Source organism: Lycium ferocissimum, chromosome 8, assembly GCF_029784015.1.
Source record: "Lycium ferocissimum isolate CSIRO_LF1 chromosome 8, AGI_CSIRO_Lferr_CH_V1, whole genome shotgun sequence".
NCBI classification, from domain to species: domain Eukaryota; kingdom Viridiplantae; phylum Streptophyta; class Magnoliopsida; order Solanales; family Solanaceae; genus Lycium; species Lycium ferocissimum.
Window position 1 is genome coordinate 11,792,647 of NC_081349.1, and position 24,646 is coordinate 11,817,292.

At 35.6% G+C, this 24,646-nt stretch overlaps 1 protein-coding gene and 1 long non-coding RNA gene across 3 annotated transcripts; both read left to right on the plus strand.

Annotated features, from left to right (window-relative positions):
- Nucleotides 1-522: 522 nt before the first annotated feature.
- LOC132067242 (glyceraldehyde-3-phosphate dehydrogenase, cytosolic) lies at nucleotides 523-3,886 on the plus strand. Its single transcript, XM_059460403.1, has 10 exons — nucleotides 523-680; nucleotides 862-962; nucleotides 1,055-1,170; nucleotides 1,261-1,360; nucleotides 2,153-2,360; nucleotides 2,446-2,543; nucleotides 3,037-3,179; nucleotides 3,269-3,352; nucleotides 3,449-3,538; nucleotides 3,648-3,886. Exons 1-10 carry the CDS (start codon nucleotides 644-646, stop codon nucleotides 3,691-3,693), a joined length of 1,023 nt encoding a protein of 340 aa, XP_059316386.1. The 5' UTR covers nucleotides 523-643; the 3' UTR covers nucleotides 3,694-3,886.
- A 6,315-nt stretch (nucleotides 3,887-10,201) lies between these two features.
- On the plus strand, nucleotides 10,202-14,759 carry LOC132067243 (uncharacterized). 2 transcript variants are annotated; one of them, XR_009417096.1, is made up of 5 exons: nucleotides 10,202-10,322; nucleotides 11,523-11,599; nucleotides 13,263-13,661; nucleotides 13,912-14,056; nucleotides 14,143-14,759. It is a non-coding gene; the product is annotated as an uncharacterized LOC132067243 (long non-coding RNA). The 2 variants fall into 2 exon arrangements; XR_009417097.1 differs by lacking the exon at nucleotides 11,523-11,599 and having other exon boundaries at nucleotides 14,143-14,758.
- Nucleotides 14,760-24,646: the final 9,887 nt, after the last annotated feature.

Genomic DNA, 24,646 nt, shown 5'->3' on the forward strand with positions numbered 1-24,646 from the left:
GCTAAGTGATATGCAAATTTTAATTAAAGATAGTTTTTTTTTTTATTTAGAAATTAGTATTTTTTTAAGGAGTATGCTAAAAATTAGGTGAATACTTATATTTTAAAACGGAAGGAGTAATAGCATCTCGTTTTACTAACCACCACCACACCATTAAGTACTTATATGTTTTAATTACTTTTTATGTTGGAAAAATTATTTTAATTAATTTTCAAATAGGTAATTATACTGAAATTGACATCGAAAATGATATGGTGTGAAATATTGCTATATTTTCGACTGTAAATCTGTGGGATATAATTACCTTGGGCTCTTAAGAAAACAAGTTTACCATCTTGATTTCCGAAAAATTCCAAATCAACCGGCTGCACCAGGTTTGAAACAGTTGACACTAAACACACAAACGTATTGCTCCATTCTAGAAGTTTCCGACGGTTCAAATCATGCGTGCTGACCTGTCTTCTTTCTTTCTTTTCCACCAAGACAAGCACTAGTCACGTGATACCCCTCACGTGCCTCTGCCCCCTCCTTACACCCCTTTATACCTCACACTAGAGCCCTATATTATTTGCTGCATTCACTGTAATTCTCACTAAATCAAAATTTTCTCTCCTTTTAGATCTTTCAAACCTTTTTCTTAGCAATGGCATCTGACAAGAAGATCAAGATCGGAATCAACGGTAATAAAACATACCTTTTGATTCCTTGAGTTAATAGTAGTGATTTGTGTGCTATGTTATGGATCTGCCTGTGTCTAGCGCATGACTAAGGCCAAAATTTTAATCTGAGGCCTTAAATATATACACACACAAATTGTTTGTTGTGATGTTGATTTTCATTTTTTGATTTTATTTGAATCAGGATTCGGTAGGATCGGTCGTTTGGTGGCTAGAGTTGCTCTACAAAGAGATGATGTTGAACTAGTTGCAGTGAACGATCCATTTATCTCTACTGATTACATGGTAGAGTTTATTATTGCTAGATCTATAGTTTTGGATTATAAACATAGATCTGTGAGGGGATTAACTTGGATCTTTGTTATTTTTTTGTGTAGACATACATGTTTAAGTATGATTCCGTACATGGACAATGGAAGCACCATGAACTTAAGGTTCAGGACGAAAAGACCCTTCTCTTTGGTGAGAAGTCCGTTAAAGTCTTCGGAATCAGGTATTAGTTATATCACAGAAAAGCACCATGAACTTATGCTTTTATTAAGTTCAGTTTGACTAATATATGTTATTTTTTGTAATTGTTAAGGAACCCTGAAGAAATCCCATGGGCTGAAGCTGGTGCTGACTTTGTTGTTGAATCAACTGGTGTCTTCACTGACAAGGACAAAGCTGCTGCTCACTTGAAGGTATCATTTTGGATCTGCTTTGTTTATTGCTTTGGCTTAATTGATGCATTAATTCACTGGTATGGGCACTAGTACATTTGAAGTTCATTAAATATATATGGAACTTGTTAGATCTTGTTTCTTGTGTTAGATCTACATTTGCGGAGAAAACAAGTCAAAGTCCTGCATATATCTTCTTTTGCTTTTGTGGTCCTGTCTGCTGAAATTAATTACGGGCGCTTGTCAAAGTATATAAAACCTATACACTGATCATGTATATTTATGTATATTATATGGTGTATACAATATGTATATTAAGTGTGTTGAATATTTATTACTTAGTAGGCGTTTGTCCATAGAAACCAAAACATTTTTCACTTTTTTTTTTTTTTTGGAATTTTGGAGTTGGAGTTGTGTTTGGCCATAGTTTTTGAAATTGTATTTTTTTGTTGAAATGTAGTTGTTTTAGTTGTGAAAAAGTGAAAATTTTGAAAAACAAGTTTTCTTGTTTTCAAATTCCGGAATACAACTTCAAGTTGTATTTGGAATTTTCATGGCCAAACGCTGATTCCGGAAAAAAGTGAAAAAAAAATTCTGGGAAAAAGTGAATAATTCTTATGGCCAAACAGGCCCTTAATGTATGTATATTGTTTACATTATATGTATATTTTGTGTATACAATATGTATAATAAATATATAGTTATACTTAATGGCATACAAAAGCTATTTGCTTGCTGTTATTCTTTGAGCTGTCCAAGAAGTGTAATTGTTATTAGTATTAGTTAATTAACTTGGTATGTTTGTGTGATCAGGGTGGTGCCAAGAAGGTTGTGATCTCTGCTCCTAGCAAAGATGCCCCCATGTTTGTTGTGGGTGTCAACGAGAAGGAATACAAGTCAGAATTGAACATTGTCTCCAATGCTAGTTGCACTACAAACTGCCTTGCACCTTTGGCTAAGGTTATCAATGATAGGTTTGGCATTGTTGAGGGTCTCATGACCACTGTCCACTCCATGACTGGTGAGTGTTTTCCCAATTACTTTGGAAATTGGATATGTTAAGTCTATATCTAGATTCTAACTTGCTGCAATGTTTTGTTACTCAGCCACCCAGAAGACTGTTGATGGTCCATCCATGAAGGACTGGAGAGGTGGAAGAGCTGCTTCATTCAACATCATTCCTAGCAGCACTGGTGCTGCCAAGGTAATTGTGGATTTAAATGTCATTGCTAATATTTTCTCCATGTTTGTTGCATCTCTGCTATAGAAGACCACGAAACGATTAACTATCCCAATAAAGAAGAGGAAAGGAAAGGATTATTATACCTTATTTGAAAAATCTATCTTTCCCAATAAAGAAGAGGAAAGGAAAGGATTATTATACCTTATTTGCAAAATCTATCTTTCGGCAGTAACAGGGATATGAAGTTTATAATGACTTTGTAAGTCTTTTGTTACTTGAAAATTATAATCAATTCGTTTCTAAAGTTGGCTTTTTAATCTGTCAAACCCTCCAAAACAAATTCCATTTGTGAATCATAGCATGGAACTATAACAAAGGGAGTTCCTATTCATAGGGTGTTTTTGTTGTTGTAAGGTTCATTTTCGTTGTAGTTTGAGGGTTACTTCACCTGCTAATATAATAGTACTCTGTGTTAGACTTTTAGTTTGATGAAGTTGCATTCATCATATTGTAGGCTGTTGGAAAAGTGCTCCCAGTTCTGAACGGCAAATTGACTGGAATGGCCTTCAGAGTTCCAACTGTTGATGTTTCTGTTGTGGACCTTACTGTAAGACTAGAGAAAGAAGCCACTTACGAAGACATCAAGGCTGCAATCAAGTTAGTTTCTGTTTGATCACTTGTGTGTTGTTTTATTGATGGTCTATTTGTTCCGCAACACTAAATTGTTGTGTGTTCTTGGTCCATAGGGAGGAATCAGAGGGTAAGTTGAAGGGTATCTTGGGATACACTGAAGATGATGTTGTTTCCACAGACTTTGTTGGTGACAGCAGGTATATTATAAAATACTTTTTGTTCAGTTTACCCAAAAGGGGTGTACTTTAATTCTTGAATTGCATTTTTACTTTAATGTCAAATTATTGGCGCAGGTCAAGCATTTTCGATGCCAAGGCTGGAATTGCTTTGAGCAAGAACTTTGTGAAACTTGTGTCATGGTATGACAACGAATGGGGTTACAGGTAATGTTTCTGTTCTTTAACATCTCTTTACACTTCTTACGTCACCTTTGGAAATTGTTAGAATGCCAATACTTGATCTTAATAAAACAAATGCTTCTTGCGTATGCAGCTCACGTGTGATTGATTTGATCTGCCATATGGCTTCAGTTGCTTAAGCTTTTGATGCTGGAGAAGGGTTAAGTTGTTTAGTTTTTGGTTGAACCATTGGAGTATTAGTTTCTGGCCGAGAGTGGTCTTCTTGTTTAAATGTAATGCAATAACCAGAGAGGAATCGTGTTTTCTTTGAGGAATCTTGGGCTTTTTTTGGTTTGATTTGTCATGAATGAATGAAAACTTTGCTTTTTCCGATATCAGTTATCAGGTCTTGTTTTTTGTTAGTATATATTTGTTTATGTCTTGTGTTTGGCCCAAATGGTTGAAGATTGCCTTGTGTGCAAAACTACTGCTCGACTTATTCCTCAACAATTGGACATGGGTGCTTTAATAATTAGTAGGAAAAGATATGCATTTGATAGTGCGTCGAATTAACTGAATTTAAATTTCTTAGTTCTATATTTCCCTACCGTTTCCCTTTATATATCCTTTCTTTATGCGAACTGTTCTTTCTGTAAACATTGTATGGAAAAACAATTCCTTTTTCTGAAGAAATTGAGAATAAAGTTAAGATGGATAGTGTTAATACTACTATTACTGGTCTGACAAATATGACCAGAGATTTGAATCTCATCACTATACTCGATATAATGTTGACATAATTAAGGTGAAACATAATGTTGACATTATGTTACTAGACAAAGATACCAGATTAAAAATAAAAAAGTTGCTACTTGCAATGTGAAACAGTGGTATGATCTTTTATTAGGTTTTTGGAAAGGATTTGATGTTTTGTGTGTGCTCATTCCGGTTGATTCGTGCTCAAATATTTTGCATTAAATATATATGCATAACACCAGCTCTTTTTTTTGTTTGTTTGTTTTGTTTTTGGTATTAGTTGATTTTTCGTGGCACATGATTCATGATATTCCAAGTTCTAATTATTCAGCACTCAACAACTACAGAACTCTACAGCACACTGATTACTAAGGTAAGTGGTAGATGTGAAACTTTTCAGTGGCAACAACTTTGCAATTAGAGGAATGAAAATATTGGGCTTTGTAATATAAGGTTACAATAGTAATTAAGTCATAATATAAGAGCGTTTAGCATAAAAAGGAAAAAGGACGTTAAGTTCTCTCACGTTGAAAAGATGAAAGTTGTCGAGATGAGAATGTTGAGATGGATGTGTGGCCACACCAGGAGTGACAGGATTAGGAATGAGGATATTCAGGACAAGGTGAGAGTGGCCTCGGTGGAAGACAAGATGCGAGAGGCGAGATTGAGATGGTTTGGGCATGTGAAGAAGAGAGACACAAATGTCTCAGTGTGGAGGTGTGAGAGGTTGGCCATGGATGGTTTCAGACGAGGTAGGGTAGGCCGAAGAAGTATTGGGGAGAGATAATTAGACATGACATGACGCAGTTACAGCTTATCGAGGACATGACTTTACATAGGAGGGTTTGGAGGACCCAGATTAGGGTAGAAGGCTAGTAGATAGTCTCGTTATCCTTTCTTATTAGTAGTCGCATTATCGCAGTATAATTTCTTGTGCTCTGATTTCTGCTATTATCTGTTATTTCCTGTGCTTTGATTATCCTATGTTATACGTATTCGCTTCGCGTTTTCATTTTCATATCTCTTTGAATCTCTTAGCCTTATCGGCCTCTTTTTATCTTTTTATTGAACCGAGGTTCTTTCGGAAACAGTTGTCCTATCTTGATAGGAGTAAGGTCTGCGTACACTTTACCCTCCCCAGACTCCATGTTGTGGGATTTCACTGGATTGTTGTTGTTGTTGACTTTACATACTTTTTCTTTTTCGTTTTCCATAATAGTTATGTATGGACCAAATTACGTGCACATTATCTTGAAACCTAACATTTCAAATTACTCCATTATTTTGAGGGAAAAAAACATAACTAGGCAGTATTTTAAAAATAATTGCACAATAGTCGCAGCATTAGTTAGTTATCATTTCATGTCAATTACATATTAACACATCTAGCTGCTTCTAAATAACGATCCCTAAATTTTAGCTGGACAAAAATCAACCACACGAAGTATTCCTATTCTTTTGGTCAACTTTTTATCTTTCATTGCTGATACAGCCACTCCATAATTTTTTTTTCCTTTCCTTTTCTCGTGCACTTTTTAATTTACCTATATAACGTATATATACAATTTATATACTTAGTTTAACATACATATAAACAATAATATATATAGCATATATAATCATATATACAGTATAATAAGGATATATCTGGTATAATAAAGACATACATGGTATAATAATTATAATCAAATATATTAATGGTAAATTTTGAAGAGAACTAAAATCATCCAACCTTTTATGTGTGTATATTTAATTATATATATAGTATAATAAAAGACATACATGATATAATAAAAGACATACATGGTATAATTCCTTAATTAGTGGAAAGATAGGGAGAATATCTTATCTTGTTTCGTATGGAAGGAGTGAAAAATCTCTTATTTTTATACCTGAACCACGCAACTATCCGTTGGAAGTTGGAACTATGAAAGATCAAATACTTTAGGGTAGAAATGTTTTCTTATTTTCTTTTGTTTGGTTGCACTTAAGATCCTGAAAATTGTTTCCATAAAAATTTGAGAGAATATTTTAGGATTAATAAAAGCATCTGCATGTGATTCACGTCAGCTATCACCCTCCTTCCACCACTCCCTCATAATTTTTTTTTCATATATTTTAATTCACTTCTATAATACACAAAAAAGAATATTCTCCCCCCCCCCCCCGCCTTCCCCACCCCCCAAAAAAACCCACGGCCCCACCCCCTCCAATTTCTTTTTTTAAATTTTTTTTTAAAGGTTTTTTTTTTGGTTTTTTTTCTTGCATACCTGCACTCCCCACCACCCAAAGTTGCACTCTGAATTCAAAAACTTCACAGTGATTGTGCTTTGAGTATATATAAATGCTTTTAAAAATAACATTTTTCAAGTTACGTACCAAACACAAAAAAATGAGTAGGAAAACTACTTATTTTCCAAAAAAAAAAAAAAAAAAATCTTAGAAAAAAAAAATTCGTCATGCCAAACACACCCCTGGGTCTCATTTATTTGGTTTGAACATACTGAGAAAGAAATAGGTCTCAAAAGCTAATGCCTTTGTTCAATATATCGCTTCATGAATATTCTAAAGAAGAAATTGCTACTTTCATAAGTAGTGACCACCATTATGTGAAGATAATTGGAAATAAGTCATGTTTTGTCTTTATGTTGTTGTTTTTATTGTATTTCTGGTCCTCAGAATTTGCTTAATTATTAAGCTATCGACATTTTCAGGATAGGTCTCTTATATAATGTAGTAAAGTAATTTAGTGATCCAGAGGTCACAATTAAACTAAAATAATTCGGTGACCAAGAGGTCATAGTTGAATTTTAATATTTCGAGTTCAAATTTTGCTAACTTTCTAGAGTTCGTTTAGATCAGCTGGTTATAAATATTAAATATATTAAAATATATACATGATTATGTATTTAAATAAAAGGGCTTCTCCTGATTAAGCTTTCCTTACTCTGTATTGACTGTGTACATAGAAAAATATGACCTATCTTTGTCCGATATAATCCATTGAAGTGCCTTGTTGAGAAAAAAAAATTGAAGGTACAACAAACAACAGAAGAAACTCGAGAAATTATGAAGTTATCCCTTTTTATAGGGTTATTTAGTAAATGATTCTCTTTTATTTATCTTACAACTTATGAATTTTTAGACCACAGTTTAAATATTTCTTTTCAGTTAATCAAAAATTGTAAAGTTTAAAACTTTGTATATCCAAACATTAGATGACAATATAATATCTTGTATGTCAGATTGAGAAACATATGAGCAAGCATTAGACTCAAGTCTAAGTTATCTAGAACTATATTTTTTTACGGACTAGATATTAAAAGGAATATTTACTTGATGTAGCTTCTTATAAGAGCTAATTATTGATAATAATTACCCCTTTCATTTATTTATATTTAATAGCTAATTTACTTTTCTAAGCTACCATTCATAGCTGTATCAGTAACTTACAGTTACTGGTACACATACACACCGTATTATACGCTACCCATATCCCCCATATCCCACTTTTAACGGTTACATCTTTAATCAACTCAAATTCTCTCTCATTCTTCATTAATCCTCATAGTATTTTTCTCCATTACCTCCTTCACGATTCCACATCCGTAAATCATTGTTTCGAAATTTTGGGGAAGGTGTATTTGGGTAGATTTTTCCTTCTATTTGTGTATTTTGTTCATAATAACTTCTTCTTTTCCACTAATTTCAAGCCAATTGAAGTATCAAATTGTTAGGTTTTCAAGCCAATTGAAGTATCAAATTTATCCATTAATGGCCGACAGAACAAAATCAAACATGGTTACTCGAGGTATACCTTCTATTGTTCAAAATATGGATTTTCCTTCTTTTGACTTGGAGATTTCTCAACAACAAAATGACGTCGTTGCAGATTCTATCGAAAGAATGGCTGCTGAAAGCCATACGAAGAACATTCATGATCCTTCCTACATGCAAAGGTTTAAAAAATCGGTAATTTCAAAATCAACAAAGAAAATAGATGCCGTAAAAGAGATGAAAAGGACATATGTATTTTGAATATGTTTATATATGTATTTTAATATATGTGTGTATTTGATTCTCAGTTTTGGCATTTTTATCTGTTTCCAATGATATTCGTACACATATATGTGTTTTGTCCATTTCATTAATTGTTACTCTTATATTTAGGATGATAAATTCTTTATTGAATATCCTCCCAGTCATGCAATGCGCTATGCTTCGTACATGAACCATAAAATTAAAATAGAATTGAAGGACAAGCTTACCGATAGACACTACAAGCTCTTTTCTGAAACTATATTTGGAAAATACCTCCAGATGCAGCAATGTGAAGTTCAAGGACAGCTGTTCAGGTGTTTCATGGTCAGAGAGTTGAAGAAAAGTACTCCCGATACTTTTGTTATTGATATTAATGGTTTCAAATTGACAATTACTCTTTTTGATTTTGCATTAATGCCTGGGTTAAAGTGTTACGGTGAAGAAATTATTTTTACGGATTTTAAAAATAGACTTTTGGATACATATTTTGGTGGTTCTGATAGTTATTAATGGTTTCAAATTGACATTTACTCTGGTTAAATGCTTCACGGATCAGTATTGGGGCGTCGATGCTGATGCAGATGAAGATGATGTAAAGATTGAGTTGTTGTTTTTCATTCATTCATACATCTTTTCCGGTGAGAAGAACTCTGTCATCATCCCAAGGCTTCATTTTGACTTGGTAGAGAGTGGATGGTACAAAGACTATACATGGGGTTTTGATCAGAAGTCTTCACCATAAGATGGATAAGACGAAACAGTATTACTGTAGTCGGGGTTTTCCATTTGCTATGCAAGCATAGCTATATGAGTGCTGCTCCAATGTTTACCCAAATTTGGCAGTAAAAAATGGAAACCGTATTCCCAGAATTTTCAACTGGAGAACCATAGATGAAAAACCACCTTTCAAAGATCAGATGATGGCATGTTCAAAGATGACGACTCAAAGGTAATTTTCTCTCATAAGTCAAATACACAAATACAAGTATTATACATGTATTTGAATATACTATCTAACATATGTATACACAAATTTGAGTTATATGTATCCACATGTGTATTTGAACATAGATGTATACATATATATTTATCCATTTACACCAATACATGTATTAATCAATTCACATATATCTATATATAGTATCTGACATATTTATATATGTTCCTTTTGCAGGACCGTCTTACTTATAAGTATATTGTGCCGACCATCAACGAGGTTGAGGTTCTTGTATTGCGTCCATATCTCATCAGTAAACCTGAATCAACACCTCACAAACAACAAGTTGAAGATGAATATGCTGACTTTAGTTCCACACCACCCCATTTGGCTACGGCTAAACAGACTCGGAAAAAAGGTGTATCACAGTCTCCACCTCACAGAGCGAGAACGGATGCGAATGGTACCATCGCCAGTGAAGAAGACAGCATCTCCAATTCCACGTTCTGGTAATCTTCCTAGGGGTGGATTGACCAGTCCTATTTTGGCAACAACTAAGTCTGTTTCAACAAAGAAAAACGAACAATCATGTTCAAACCCCCTCCCCCCGTGTTCCTATTGACGTCCCATCTACCAGCAAATCTGATGATATCAAAACTTTGAGGGAGGAACTTAATGAGTTTATGAAGAATGTAAGTCTGATTTGTTACTTTATGTTAGTTATCTATGTATTCACTTACTGTTTAATAAGGAATGCAATTTATGAATTTCTTGTTTGAAATTTTAGGTTTTTGCCGAATTCAAGGATCTTCACAAAGTCACTAATGCAAACTTCGCAAAGGTTTTTGAATATATTAAAGTGAATCAAACTTCAAAAAAAGGTATTTATCAACAGTAATACATATTAAACAATTTGAATTTATGGATACATCACATACATGTAATTTGAGAAAAACACTTTTCCTCTGGGGTGTTGACAGCCAGGCTCCAGCTCATGTCCATTTTGATGACATACTTCGGTCAGCTGACGACTACATTCCCCATGATGCTAGCATAAAAATGGAAACTGATACAAGGCATGCAACGTCGACAGAGGTATTTTTGGAGATATTCTTGACTTATTCATTTAATTCATATGAATTGCTTGTATTCAATTGTATTTGTATTACTAGTTCATATATTTAGTTCTATTTTGGTTTTTGTGTATTTGAATGTATTTTTGTTATCACATTGTTTTGTTGTCTATTAGAGTTAACATTGGATGTATTTGAACATATTTTTATTTACCGGTTTATGTACTAATTGATATTTTGAATTCTGGTTTTATCTATTTGGGTGTAAATGTATTTGAACATTGTTTATATGTATTTGAATGTTATGTAACTGATTTGATGTATTTTACTTGTTTATTGATTTTCTCTACTTTAAAGGGAGTTGGTATGCAACAATTTGATGTGCCAGATATTGAAGTCAATCATGACAATGAGAGTGTAACGACCCATCTAGTCATTATCGTGAGTTTGAAAAATTCACAGCCTTGACTCCCCAAAACATATTCGATTCGTTACGTGTTCTTGATAAACCTCTAGCCATATCGGATTTGGGCCACTGGGCCCCAGTTAATCGGATTGCTTCAGCAATTGGCGAACCACCCTAGCGGTCACGCCATAACGACACATGCTCTGCCATGGCCGAGGTGTTCAATTTTCAAAGGGACTGCCCCAGCGGTACCGCTATAGCGGAGCTTGACCGCTGTAGCGGTAGACGACCAGTTTTGACTGTATTTAAAGCCCTATAGCGGGACTTGACCTATAATCCCTCATTTCTAAGACATGCAGCCGCCTTATATGTTCATATCAGCTCGTAGAGATGTGAGAAATTGTGAAGTTAATATCTCGTTATCTCTTATTTCATCTTCTTAAATCCTTCCCCCAATTTCTCTCTAAGTCTTAAAAATAGTAAGTCATTAAATGAAGGTTTTCTTAAAAATCTAATAGGTGTTCTTAACCTAGTATAGCCTTTTCATGGGAAGAAAAGGATGAATTAATTCAAGATTAGTTTGTTAATCAATTTCTCTAAGCTAAACCTTCTTATTCCTAAATGTGTTAGTCTTGATAATTAAGGTATGAACCAAAAAAATGCTACCTTTGCCTATTATTAACTATGATTTCTTTAAGAAAGGGATTAATTAGCAATAATTGGAGATTTAGGATTATTATACAAAGAATTATGGTTTTACCCTTGTGAAGAACAATTGCCCTGACCTTTACTTACTCAACTTACTACCCTTCCTAGATTGTTCGGAGTTACGTTCTCTACGAAGATGGAAGAAGGAATCCAAATGGATGTTCGCACACCAGTTCGGCCTTGAGGTAGGTTAATGCTTACTACCTTGAGGTAGGTTAATGCTTACTTGTGTAGACTCTGATTAGTACTCCGTAATGTTGCACTAGACATGAATGGAAAAAGCATGCCTAGGTCTTCGGACAAGAAGTTTGAGAAGGAATTCTTAGGTTGGTGTTGTTGTGTGAATTATGTGTTCGGGTTTGTGGCCTGTTAGAATCTCTAGGTTATATTTGACTTTAGTGTAAATTGGTGGTTCCATGTATTATGGGAGACTAATCGGAAGGGAAGGATTCATGTGTTATTTATACTATGTTGGTTGTCCTTGTGTGGATTTTACTGGAACTCATGTGTTCGTTGACACTCTCATTGCATAACATACTTTCTTATATCTATGACATATCTATTTCATCTTGATATTGGAATATGGTGATGACCGAGGTAAGTATAATTCATGCGACATTATTATATTTCGTAGCCACCTCTATGTTGTGTGAGACGGAGTGGTTATCAAGGAGATGGATGAGTTATTCTAGGCTGTGTGATACAGAATGATGGTACATGGACTTAGCGGTCCCCCATGGGTCATGAGTGTCGAGAGGTGCATTTTTCCCCCGGAGCATGTGTGTATCATTACATTGCATCACATTTGCATACAAATTGTATCCTCTTGAGTTATCCTCTTGATATCGATCATCAGTGACCGTGTGTATTATTGTGTTATATGTTGAGTGCGTAATTGATGGATAGATAGTTGGGAGGGAAATTCGGATAGGTGTCGTCATACTGTATCCTGGTCTATCGTTCATGCCGGAATGATTACTATAGCGGTTTATGGGTAAGGAGTCGGTAGACCGGGTTTGGACTGAAGCATAGTGGTAAACTTTGGTAGTAAGGAAGTGTGGTTCTTATGCCTTAGATGTTGTTTTGTGACTGAGGCGATGTAATTAGTTTCATATAGAAGGTTTCGTATGTTGTGACTAGAGTAGTGCGCGTGTCCTAAGGAGGGAGTAGTTGATGCTTAGTAGGGGCTCGAGTATAAATGAGGCTAGGTTTACAGGTGAAGTTGCGCTTAGACTCAACCTTGGTTGGGCTTTGTAGGATCGATCTTATCTTATTATAGTTCTTGTAGATAAAGTGTCACTAGAGTTTAGACGTATCGGGAGGCATTAGAGATGCTTGGTAGTTATGCCGTGGTTAGTATATGAGTAGAGATTATATGTTCTTTGTACATTTATGATCTTTGCCTATGTGTTGGCTACCATGATTATCTGTTATTGCCTGTTGCTTTTATGATTTCCTAATCGTTGTAGGCCTATGATACTTACCATTACTAGTGTTATACTGATACTACTCTTGCTATATCCCATTCGGGGTGTAGAGTCTCACAAGTTGATAGCTTGAATCGAGAGTTTCCGGAAAGTGTGCGGTGCTTATCTTAAAGATCTCCATTATCTTCATCCCTAGATGGAGGTTGAGTTCGATTTATCTACTTTGAACATTGTACCTTCGAATCTTAGTAGCTCTTGTACTAGTCTAGACCAGGTTTTGGGAAGGTTGTCATGTATAAGCCTCTTGTAAAATTTTCCACTCATTTATAAAAAGAGTTAATTGTGAAATTTTATTATGTTTATGTCTAAATATTGAATGAATCCTGTTTTACTATTGAAAATGAGTTACTTTGTGTTAAAGAATTCGACTATCGAGGTGGGAATGGTAGGTGCCCGCGCGATCCTAGAATGGATCGTGACAAGGAGTGGGGATACATTAAAGGCATCTACTGAAGAGATTCAAGAAGGTGGTGATCTTTCTGGAGAACAAAAGGAATGAACGATACAATAAATCACATTAAACTATTTTTTCAAATTCTTTTATCTGTAATTAAGTTATTTCAATTTCATGATTAGGAATACGTATTTCAGTTTCCTGAAGATGTATCTGACAAAGTGCCAGACGTATCAACGAACACTACCAATATTGCAGAGGTCCTAACTAATATTTCTCTCCCAATCGTCTCTTCGGGACCAGCTCAGGAAAAGAGTGCCATGGAACACAAGAATCGTTCTGTTTTTTAGATGCCACACAAAGTTGGTGAGAACGTGCAACCTATATCTTAGTTTTTCTTGCCTGACGAGCTACTTCCAAGCCAAATCCACAAAACACGAATAGTTGTGCATCCATCAGTGGCTTGAAATAGGCATCCTAGTAAATATCAAATTTTTCCTTTCATGGCGGATTACGACTCTGCTTCAGGAACGTATTTACAAACAAGAGTTAATGTATTTAGCTTTTGTGTATTCCAGTGTATATTTTTTTGATCATATGTATTTATTTATTTCAGGTAATTCACAAATCATCAGTGTGCGTATTTTTCAAAAAAAGCATCCATTCGCGGAAGATCCCATCACTGGCCCAGTTGACGTAGAGCTTTTTGATAAATACTTGGTGTGGCTTCAAAAGGGACTGCTTGTCAGGCATGAAAAAAAGTATGTTCTTCACCCTATTATATTTTTAGTGATACTTGTATATGTTAACCAACTAACTGTATGTATTTCACATACTCCTTTTGTAGAAAGAACAAGGAAGATCGTTACAGGAAGAAGATGTCAGCTTTTGAGATTGATGCAAATTATACGTATAATTTTGGCATCACAATATGATATGATCCTAGATGGCACAAAGGGCACAAAGATGCTTGGAAGGACATGGGACGTTTGGATGATGTCTTGGGAAGAGATTGTGGCGACTTCTACACCAAGTGGTTAAAAGCGCAAAGGACTAAAAGTGCAAATTATGGCTATACGATCCAAATCAAGAAAAATTGGGCTACAATTGCAAGACAGTTGGTGTTTGGAAGATGAAGATTTTCACATGAGGGCTATTTTCGAAATTCCCAAAGAAGACTGCTAACCAAACAAGGCACTTGCCTCATTAATGACATTTTTGTAATAACTTAGTCTTCTTTTAGTCTAGGAATATAAATACTAGACTTAGTTCATTTCATTAGTTAGAATGAATGAATTATGTATTGAATACTCTAAATGAGTGATAGCTTGTTTGGCTTAATAGCCTTTAGGATTTAGGATAGTTAATGGTGGATTCCATTGTTGGTTTAGAACCTCATCTCCAATGATTTCATGAAGAGTTGTTCATTTGTGGATTTCATTTGAATATCTCTTGCCTCGATGTCAAATAGCTTAGGTTCTATTGATTAAATCTAATTGGAAGGGTCTAGGTTTCATATATTTAGGTTTGTCCATAGATTCATTATTATTAGGGTCTAGATTTTATCCTCTATTTCTCATCCCCTTTTCTTCAATTCTCATCCCAATTTCTTGTTATCCTTTAATTCCACATTATGATTGATTTGGTGTTGCCCCCAAATCGATCTGTATCATTTGGTATCAGAGCAAGGTTGAGAAGTTGTTCTATTCAATTCTTCAATCCTTGGAACAAAAACAAAACAAAAAATTACAAAAAAAAAAAATTGAAAATCACTTTTGTGTTGTTTTGGTGTTGGATTTGAGGTTGAATTTGAGTTTTTTGCTATCAAAAACCTCTAGATCCGAAGTTTGAAGTGATTTGGTTGAGTTTAGAGTCATTCACCATTGTTGAGTTTGAAGCTTTTGAAGAACTTGAAGAGCAAGCAAGTGGGTCTTCAACTTGTGGTGTTCAATTGGTCTCAATTTAGAATGGTCTTTGTTCGCTAGGTTGAGGGGAGGCTAGATCCGAAATTTGGGGTCAATTGGAGTTGAAATTGAAGGGTTTGATAATTTGAATGTTCTTGGTGTTCTTAAAGATATTCATATCTTCGTAAGGAAGAAGGTGACCAAAAGGTGGGTTTGATCCAAAAGAATTTTTCAAAATTGTGAAAAGGTGTTTTTCTACCCCAAAAAGGAAAATACTAGGTTGTGTGGGCCCAAAGAAGATCTTGAAATCAGAATTTTAGCTCAAGTTTCGAGAATACAAAGTACAAATTCGTGAAACATTGAAGCATTATACGATCCCAAAATATGGACTGTATAAATTGTACGCCTATATTTCTCAAGTGTGAAATTGCGCACAAGTTATTGAACCTTCAACTTGTGGTGTTCAATTGGTCTCAATTTAGAGTGGTCTTTGTTCTCTAGGTTGAGGGGAGGCTAGATCCGAAATTTGGGGTCAATTGGAGTTGAAATTGAAGGTGTTGATAATTTGAATGTTCTTGGTGTTCTTGAAGATATTCATATCTTCATAAGGAAGAAGGTGACCAAAAGTTGGGTTTGATCCAAAAGAATTTTTCAAAATTGTGAAAAGGTGTTTTTCTACCCTAAAAAGGAAAATACTAGGTTGTGTGGGCCCAAAGAAGATCTTGAAATCAGAATTTTAGATCAAGTTTCGAGAATACAAGGTTCAAATTCGTGAAACATTGAAGCATTATACGATCCCAAAATATGGACTGTATAAATTGTACGCCTATATTTCTCAAGTGTGAAATTGCACACAAGGTATTGAACCTACTGTTGCTGATTTACGGTCCCAATTGACGGACTGTCAATAATTTACGGTCCGTACAATTGTCAAAGTCCAACCGTCAATTGAAGTGAAGAAATTGGTCCTTACTGTTGCTGATCTATGGTCCCAATTGACAGACCATCAATAATTTACGGTTCGTATATGACACAAGTCCCAACCGTAGATTTCAATCGTAAAACGAGATACAGAGCATAAAATACATTCTGTGAGTGTGATTTATACTTCCACTTATGGGCCCCTAACAGCCCTTTATAAGATCATATTACATGCCGTAAAAAACCTTATGCAAAGCCATAACCTCTAGATGTACCCGCATTTACCCGAAATTGCATTACAAGTTTGTTCTTCAACCCGGTTTCACTTCATTTTCAGTTCTAAGTTTCGTTAGGTATTTGTTCATCCTTCCTTGATTTTCCAAGATAATTGACCTTACTTAGTCGTTGATTGGTTCTTGAGTCCCATTTCTTTTTGTGCTAATTCTTTTTCAAGCTTTTCTGTTTTTAACCTCGTTGAAACTTCTTTGGCTCAAGTCCTTTAGTTTAAGAGTCTTCTGTCTTTCAATTAATAAGAATCTACTCTTCCACAAAGATTTTCAACCTTGTGAATTGAATTGGGATAAGAGGTTCTTGGCCAACTTTGAAAGAAGCTTTAGGTTGAAAGGTAAGCTTGAGTGCAAATATGAGCAACGTGATGAACTTTACTACTAATCTTAGTTTCTCATTTTGTAGGTACAAGAAGGGTAGTCATAAGGAGAGGAGAAATAAGGAATCATGTCATCCATAGCTTCTGAATCCTGTGGTCATGATTTGGAGAGTTATGCCTCTAGTAATGGCGGGCATGACTATAATAGTGAAGGAGGCTATGGGAGAGATGATGTGACTTATGACCATGGTCAATATGATGGTGAAGACTAATACTCCGGAGGTGAATATGAGACAAGTGGATCTCATGGGTCTTATGAAAGAGATGAAGGAGTAGAGGAATTTGATGATGAGTCCTGTGGTGAAGACGAGAGCTATAAAGAGTCTCATGATACACACCATGGACATGGAGGCGACTTGAGGTATATGCCTTCCTCACACTTACGTTTTGAGCCAATTGATGGAGACTTGCATGACATGGGCAGTTGTGATGAACATAAGCCTTATGGTTATGTACTTTGTAGTGAATATGCTTGTGAGGATAGTGAATTTGAACATAAACCTTGTGAGGAATCCTCTAGTAGATATTCACATACATTGAATTATGATACTTCTTATGCTAAGCAAGATGGAATAAGTGTGTAGATTGGAGAAAGTAGAAGTCGACCTAGGAGGAGAAAAAAGTGTACATTTCTTACTTCACGAAATACAATGAATCACTCTTCTTATCCTAATGCAATTGTGCCATGTTCTCAATATAGTTAGGATGTTGAAGGTAGGAAGGAAGTATTGATAGGTGAAGAAGTAGAGAAGGTGCAAGGCCTCAAGTGCAAAGTGATTCCCTTAATTCATAACGGGAAGAAATAGACAATTGTATCAAAGTGATGACCAAGCATCTACACCTAATGAAGGAACACTTACTCAGGGAGCAACACATGAAGAAGAAAGCCAATCCTTGTGAGGCGAAAGAAAAGAGTGAAAGAGTTACCCTAACCCTTCCCAAGGAGGACTTGACAACTCCCATGAAATTAAGAGAGAAAAGATTGAGAGGAGTAAGGGAGGGAAAAGTGACAACTTTAGAGTGGAAAAATGAGAGGCTGTGAAGAGTGATGGGAGGGAGTTGTCACAACCCCATTCTAAACCTTGTAACTTTTCTTTCTTCTCTAGTTGTTTTTATAATGGTGCAGGTATTCTTGGAAGCAAACCGAATGATGAACCTCAAATTTTGAAAGTTCATGAGGTAGTTGAAGGCTTCCCGAAGGAGCAAACGGCCTCCATTGTTAAAATCCGAGGTAAAGAAGATGTAGTATGTGAAATTCAAGGTAACATAGCTAATCTTAACTCTCCGTATGATGTGAGTGATCATGTTGTTGGGGTGATGATTGAAAGCTTGTCTTTATGTGAATTTAATGAACCTTTACCTTGTGATGATCTTAATGAGTCTTCATTGATTGTTGACAATGTAGTTGATATGGGTGCTCCAACACTAGTTGATCCTGTTGATGACCATCTTGATTCTTCTTGTGAGATCAATTTGTGTCCACCTAGTGTTGACCCTTATGATTTGCATGTTAGTACAATGTCACGTGATTCACCCACTAATTGGTGCTAGCGATGACCGAATTTATTCTTCTAGCAATATCAATTTGTGTCCAACTAGTGTGGATACTGGTTTTGATCAATTTGCTTTCCATGATAATTGTTACACCTCGTATTTTCAGACATAACGCTCGCCAAGTCTAAGTACAAGTACGTGGAATTTTGAGCCAGAAAGTTAACCTTCGGATTTAAGAAATGACACAAGTGTTAAGCATATTTATGGGTAAAGTGATATATGAGATTGTATGGCACCTATATTATGGTTGTGAGGGTTTAAGTTCATATAATAAGCTATGGAAGGGCTGAAGGGAAAGTGAATCAAGGAAATTAAGTTTGTTGGAACTTTGGAGAAAATATGAGGGGCAATTTTGGCCCAATTTTGAGAGAGAATATTTTTAGTAGATGAGGATTTTTGAAGCAAAGTAAAAGTCTAAAATGAAGTTTGTCATGTCTAGTTTCCAACGCAACAAACCGCTCGTCGATACGACATCGGAGTAGAGAATTATGGACGTTACAAGTTCGGCTGACAGAGCAGAAACGCGTGCTACATTAACTGCTTACCACAGTACTGCTATAGTGACCCGACCCGAATTTGACCCCCTATATAAGGGCAAAATCTGATCCTAAACCTCATTTTCTCTATTTCTTTTCCCTAAAAACACTTGAGAGACTCTAGAGAACATTGAGGGATTATTTTGTAAGCAAATTAAAGTGACGGAGTATTAATCGAGGCTCGAGTAACGAGTAGTCGTGCTTATAGTGTTGTTTTGCGACGGAGTTGGTTCGGATTCAACACTAATATTGAAGGTTTTGTTGTCCTAGTAAGAATAAGGTATGAATCTTTCCCTTTTGATGTTGATTTCGGTTTACGTACAAAGATAGAGTTATTAAATAGTCGTGTTACAAGTTGGTTAGTTGAGGAATTTGGAAAACATAGTGGGGGATGTTTTATGGAGTATATTAGTGTTGATAATGTTGTTGTTGATATTGATATTGTTGTTGTGTTGTTGGTTGTTGATATTATGATTTCGGGCTAGGCACATAAACAAGGGAGATGCTGCCCGAATTTCGACAGATTCTAAAGGGATTTTATGTTAAAGGCTTAAGACAAGTGTGTGACACTGAGCCTAATGATAGTATGAATGGTTTTATATGTAAATTTAGAGTCAGGAGATAAGTTGGAAATTCAAGAAGCGAGATTCCAGGTATGTTAAGGTTAAACCTTTCTTTCAAAAGGCATGATTCCTATGGTATGATTCCCTATATGATATCCATAAGATTCTTACTCATAGAAATTCCAGAAGTCTATAATTCTCAGAATTCTTATGATGACTCTAATTCTAGAGATTTCCAAAGTCCAAGTTCTAGATGTTTTCATGACATGATTGGGCATGCTAAGAAATTCTTGAGTGCATGCATGATAAGTGGCCTCATCTTATGTTAGTGATCATCCAAAGACAGACATGATAATAATGATGATTATGACAGTGATGATGATTATGATAGTGATAATGATTATGGTAGTGATAACGATTTCAATTCTAGAAAGGCCAAGGTTTAAAGTCCACCATGTTTTCATGCTACTTATTGAGCTTGTCACACGATTCTTGACTCCATTCATTATTGTTGATCTCACCTTATGATTATTGTTCCTTCAAGGTGAGATGTGCCCCGATGACGTTAGCTTTGTAATGGAAATCGGAAGTATAATGACTTTACGTCACTCTGATGAATTTAGAAATGTGTTATCAAAGAATATTTTGTAAGACACGAAAAGAGTGCTAATGAAAGATTCCTAATGAGGTATTTGATGCTAGAAGAGAGGATTATGATGTATCTCTGGATTGAGTTAAGGTTCGATTAAAGCGGAAGAAGTCTTAATGACCCAGAAACGTGCTTATGAGTTTTATATGGCTATAAAGGCTTTGACGAATAAGTGATGACCATGAGAAGCGCATAGAAGCTAGTAGATAAAGAATGAGCGCTAAAAGAATATAAAGGGTATTTGGATCGGGCTACACGTACCGTAGCACTTGTATTGCACTGGATCGGGCTACACGTACCGTAGCACTTGTATTTGCATAGCACTGGATTGGGCTACACATATTGTAGCGCTTGTATTGCCTTTGGATCGAGCTACGTATACCGTAGCACTTGCATTGCATAGCATTTGGATCGAGCTACACGTACGGTAACACTTGCGTTGCTTTGGATCGAACTACGCGTCTTTGTAGCACTTCCATTTGCATATCACTGGATTGGGCCGTACGTTCCTCGACACTATTATATGGGATATGGATCGGGTCGTACGTTTCTCAACATGACCTATACATGTCATGCACTGCCCTCGGAAGGATTTCGATAGCGAAATGTACAGATATGTTCAGATAATCAGACATATAGATGCATTCAGTCAGTCAGTTTAGCTTATAAGTTCCAGATTTCCTTCATGACTATAAGGATTGTACGAAGGGTACAAATATGAGCACCGATAAGTTGGGTAGTTAGTACTACGATGATAAGTAGACGGAACACGGTGTTGTACAGAGATATAGTTAAGCATACGAGGGGTATCGAGAGACATGTATTATATATGGAACGGGTTGCACACACATATATGTTCGGATAATGTTTTGGTAATAGGTTAACTTGAGCCTTGGTAGGGTATAAAGACCTAGTGGAGATTGCGAAAATATGAAGAGGTATATATATATATATATATATATATATATATATATATATATATACGTATGCTAGATTTACATCGGTAACTCGGAAGCCCCAGGTTGATTCTTATCCTTCTTCATCCACGGTACATGCTTATTATGTTACATTTTCCGCCTTACATACTCGGTACAATATTTGTCTTGATATCCTTTTACATTTGGGGACGGCTTGCGTCCGTACCGCAGTATAGAACGGCACGAGACGAGGACTTTCCGCATGAAATTTTGCTTTCGAGGTACCGTTTTCATTGGTGAGCTCCACTTCTCTTTGGAGTATTGCCAAGTCTGGGATTGTATATGTGTTTTTATGTTATGGGTATGTCGGAGGCCTTGTCCCGACTTATATACTTCAGTCATGTTCATAGAGGCTCTGCAGACAGTTTCTTGTGTATAGCTAGTCTTACTTGGTCAGTTGTTATGTCGGCATAGTGGGCCTATCGTACATATACTTATGCATGATATTATATTCATAGTTGTCCACCTTTTCCTTATTTTTCCATTCGAGACATAGACGATGTGAGTTACAGCCTGGTTCGCTTGGTCTCGTAAGGTGTCGGGTGCCAATCATGCCCCACCAAGGTTGGGGTGTGATCCACTATTTGAGGAACTTTGTGATGTGCTTAATGAACCTCAATTTAGTGATGATATTGATGTAATTGATCATGTGAATAGTCATGTTAATGAAAATGCTTTGGTAGATGACCTTTGTCTTTACACGAGAATAAGATTGCATTCTTTGACTCTTCGTTGTTCATTGAATCTTTTTTCCCTTAAAGATAATGTCTTATTTGAAATTGACATGACTTGTGAAAATGATGTACCTAGTGGGATGTATGGTAATGTTGAGCACTTAGTTCCTTTGGAGACTATAATGTGTTTTGTAACCCACTATGAGATGATGATGAGCTTAGTCTTGATGACAAGCATGAGGTGGGTGAAGTTCTTGACACCGTCCCCGATGACGAGGGATCCTTCTTGAGGGTTTGTGACCTACTTGATGGACCAACGTCAAATTTGGAAAAGGCTTCCGAAAATGATGAGTGCTCTTTAAAGAATGGGAGCAATTTGAAGGGAAAAGAGCACACTTCTTGGAAGGACTATGCTAGATCTTCTAACCTAAAGGGCGGGGAGATGTTGCTCTTAGCTTGGCATAGGTTCAAAAAGCCTAAAGGTAAAAAATCCTTCTTTTGATGAACTTGATTATGTGATTAACTTGTTTGTGGAGTTTCATCGAAGGAGGAGGCTTGAAGAAGATACCCATTGGAGAAGACCTCATCGAACTATGCTTTGGTATGATGTCACGTCTTGCACATCCTTCCAGGACGGTATGTATTCATGGCTCATGCTTATTCTTGGGGTTTATAAAGCCATGAAGGTAACTTCTTTATGTGACGAGTATAGTAGTAGCACTCCTATCCATTCTTGTGATTTCTTTCTAGTGTTACTACTTAATTGCATTTTGGGCTTGCATTGGAGATGTGAGCAAAAGAGTGTGGGGAATATCTTTGTATTTGACCCCGGTGTTGACATATGAGTGATTTCCTTATTGGGGTGGACTAGTGTGATGGTTGGACCCTTGACTTGGGTTGGGCTTAGTTGTGATATTACACTTAGTCATGAAGGATTTCATTTGTTTCTTGACTTAAGGGGAGATATATGCTTCTTAATTGTTAGGACCAATGTAGATTTGCATGTAGGGATTCCTATTAGCATTGGGTTCTTTGATTTATCCTTTTGTCAAAATGACTTGAATAGCCAAGTGTCTTTGGCATTATTTGGATACATGTTCTTTCTAGATCCATTTGATGCTTGTTTATATCATAAGAGTGAGCCGTTTAGTGTGTTGATTGCATGCTATGCTCACTTTAGGTGTTATCATTTGCCATGATGATTGCCTTTGTTTGTTGTGCGAGGATGTGTGCTCATAATTTTCTATGTTTTTGCAAGGTTTGGATTCGAGGATGAATCATTTTGAAGAAGGGGAGGATAATATGATCCTAGATGGCACAAAGATGCTTGGAAGGACATGGGACGTTTGGACGATGTCTTGGGAAGAGATTGTGGCGACTTCTACACCAAGTGGTTAAAGCGCAAAGGGCTAAAAATGCAAATTATGGCTATACGATCCAAATCAAGACAAATTGGGCTACAATTGCAAGACAATTGGTGTTTGGAAGATGAAGATTTTCACATGAGAGCTATTTTCGAAATTCCCAAAGAAGACTACCAACCAAACAAGGCACTTGCCTCATTAATGGTAGTTTTGTAATAACTTAATCTTCTTTTAGTCTAGGAATATAAATACTAGACTTAGTTCATTTCATTAGTTAGATTGGATGAATTATGTATTGAATACTCTAAATGCGTGATAGCTTGTTTGGCTTAATAGCCTTTAGGATTTAGGATAGTTAATGGTGGATTCCATTGTTGGTTTTGAACCTCATTTCTATTGATTTCATAAAGAGTTGTTCATTTGTGGATTTCATTTGAATATCGCTTGCCTTGATTTCAAATAGCTTAGGTTCTATTGATTAAATCCAATTGGAAGGGTCTAGGATTCATATACTTAGGTTTGTCCATAGATTCATTATCATTAAGTCTAGCTTTTATCCTCTATTTCTTGTCCCCTTTTCTTCAATTCTCATCTCAATTTTGTTATCCTTTAATTCCGCATTTTTGTGATTGATTTGATGTTGCCCCCAAATCGATCTGTATCACAATAGCTGAAGGCAAAACTGGTTCTACCAGTTATCAATGAATGGAATGATGAGGCGCATATATATATATACGTATATACGTATATCTATATATACGTATATACGTATATCTATATACACGTATATACGTATATACCTATATACGTATATATGTATATACCTATATACGTATATATATATATATATATATATATATATATATGTATATATATATATATATATATATATATATATATATATATATATATGTATATATCTATATGTATATATATATATATATATATATATATATATATATATGTATGTATGTATATATATGTATATATATATATATGTATATATATATAAAATAAAAGAAAAATAAAAATTTAAAATTTATACCTTAAATATGAAGGTTGTGCTCAGTAGAAGGAGATTTGTATGAACAAACTTTTATTTATATAAGAAAGATTTTTACAGAGGAGAGTAGTAGAGAGCTTGTGCTTGGGGGATCCAAGACTTGCCTCTAAACTAAGAGAAATGATCCTTATATAACGGATCAATGACACAAAACAACAAAATGAAAAAGTAAATGGCCGACAACATGATGGCCAGATAAAAAGTAAAAAGTAAAGTCGGCCAAAAAGTAGCCGAAAGTAAAAACACAATAATTACAATTTTAATTATTAAAGCTGCTTTTATAAAAGCAGATTCCTACTTTATAAAAGTAGCCGCCTAGTGGCGGGTCCCACCACTCATCATTTCATCGGTGACTTGCCCTTGTCTTTTGCTGAGCTGGAAGATTCTTCCTCTTGGCCAAGAAATTGGGCCGCGAATTGTGCAAAGTCCTCTGTATTAGCTGGGCTTTGAGATTCTCCTGCTAAGACTTGATTATTATA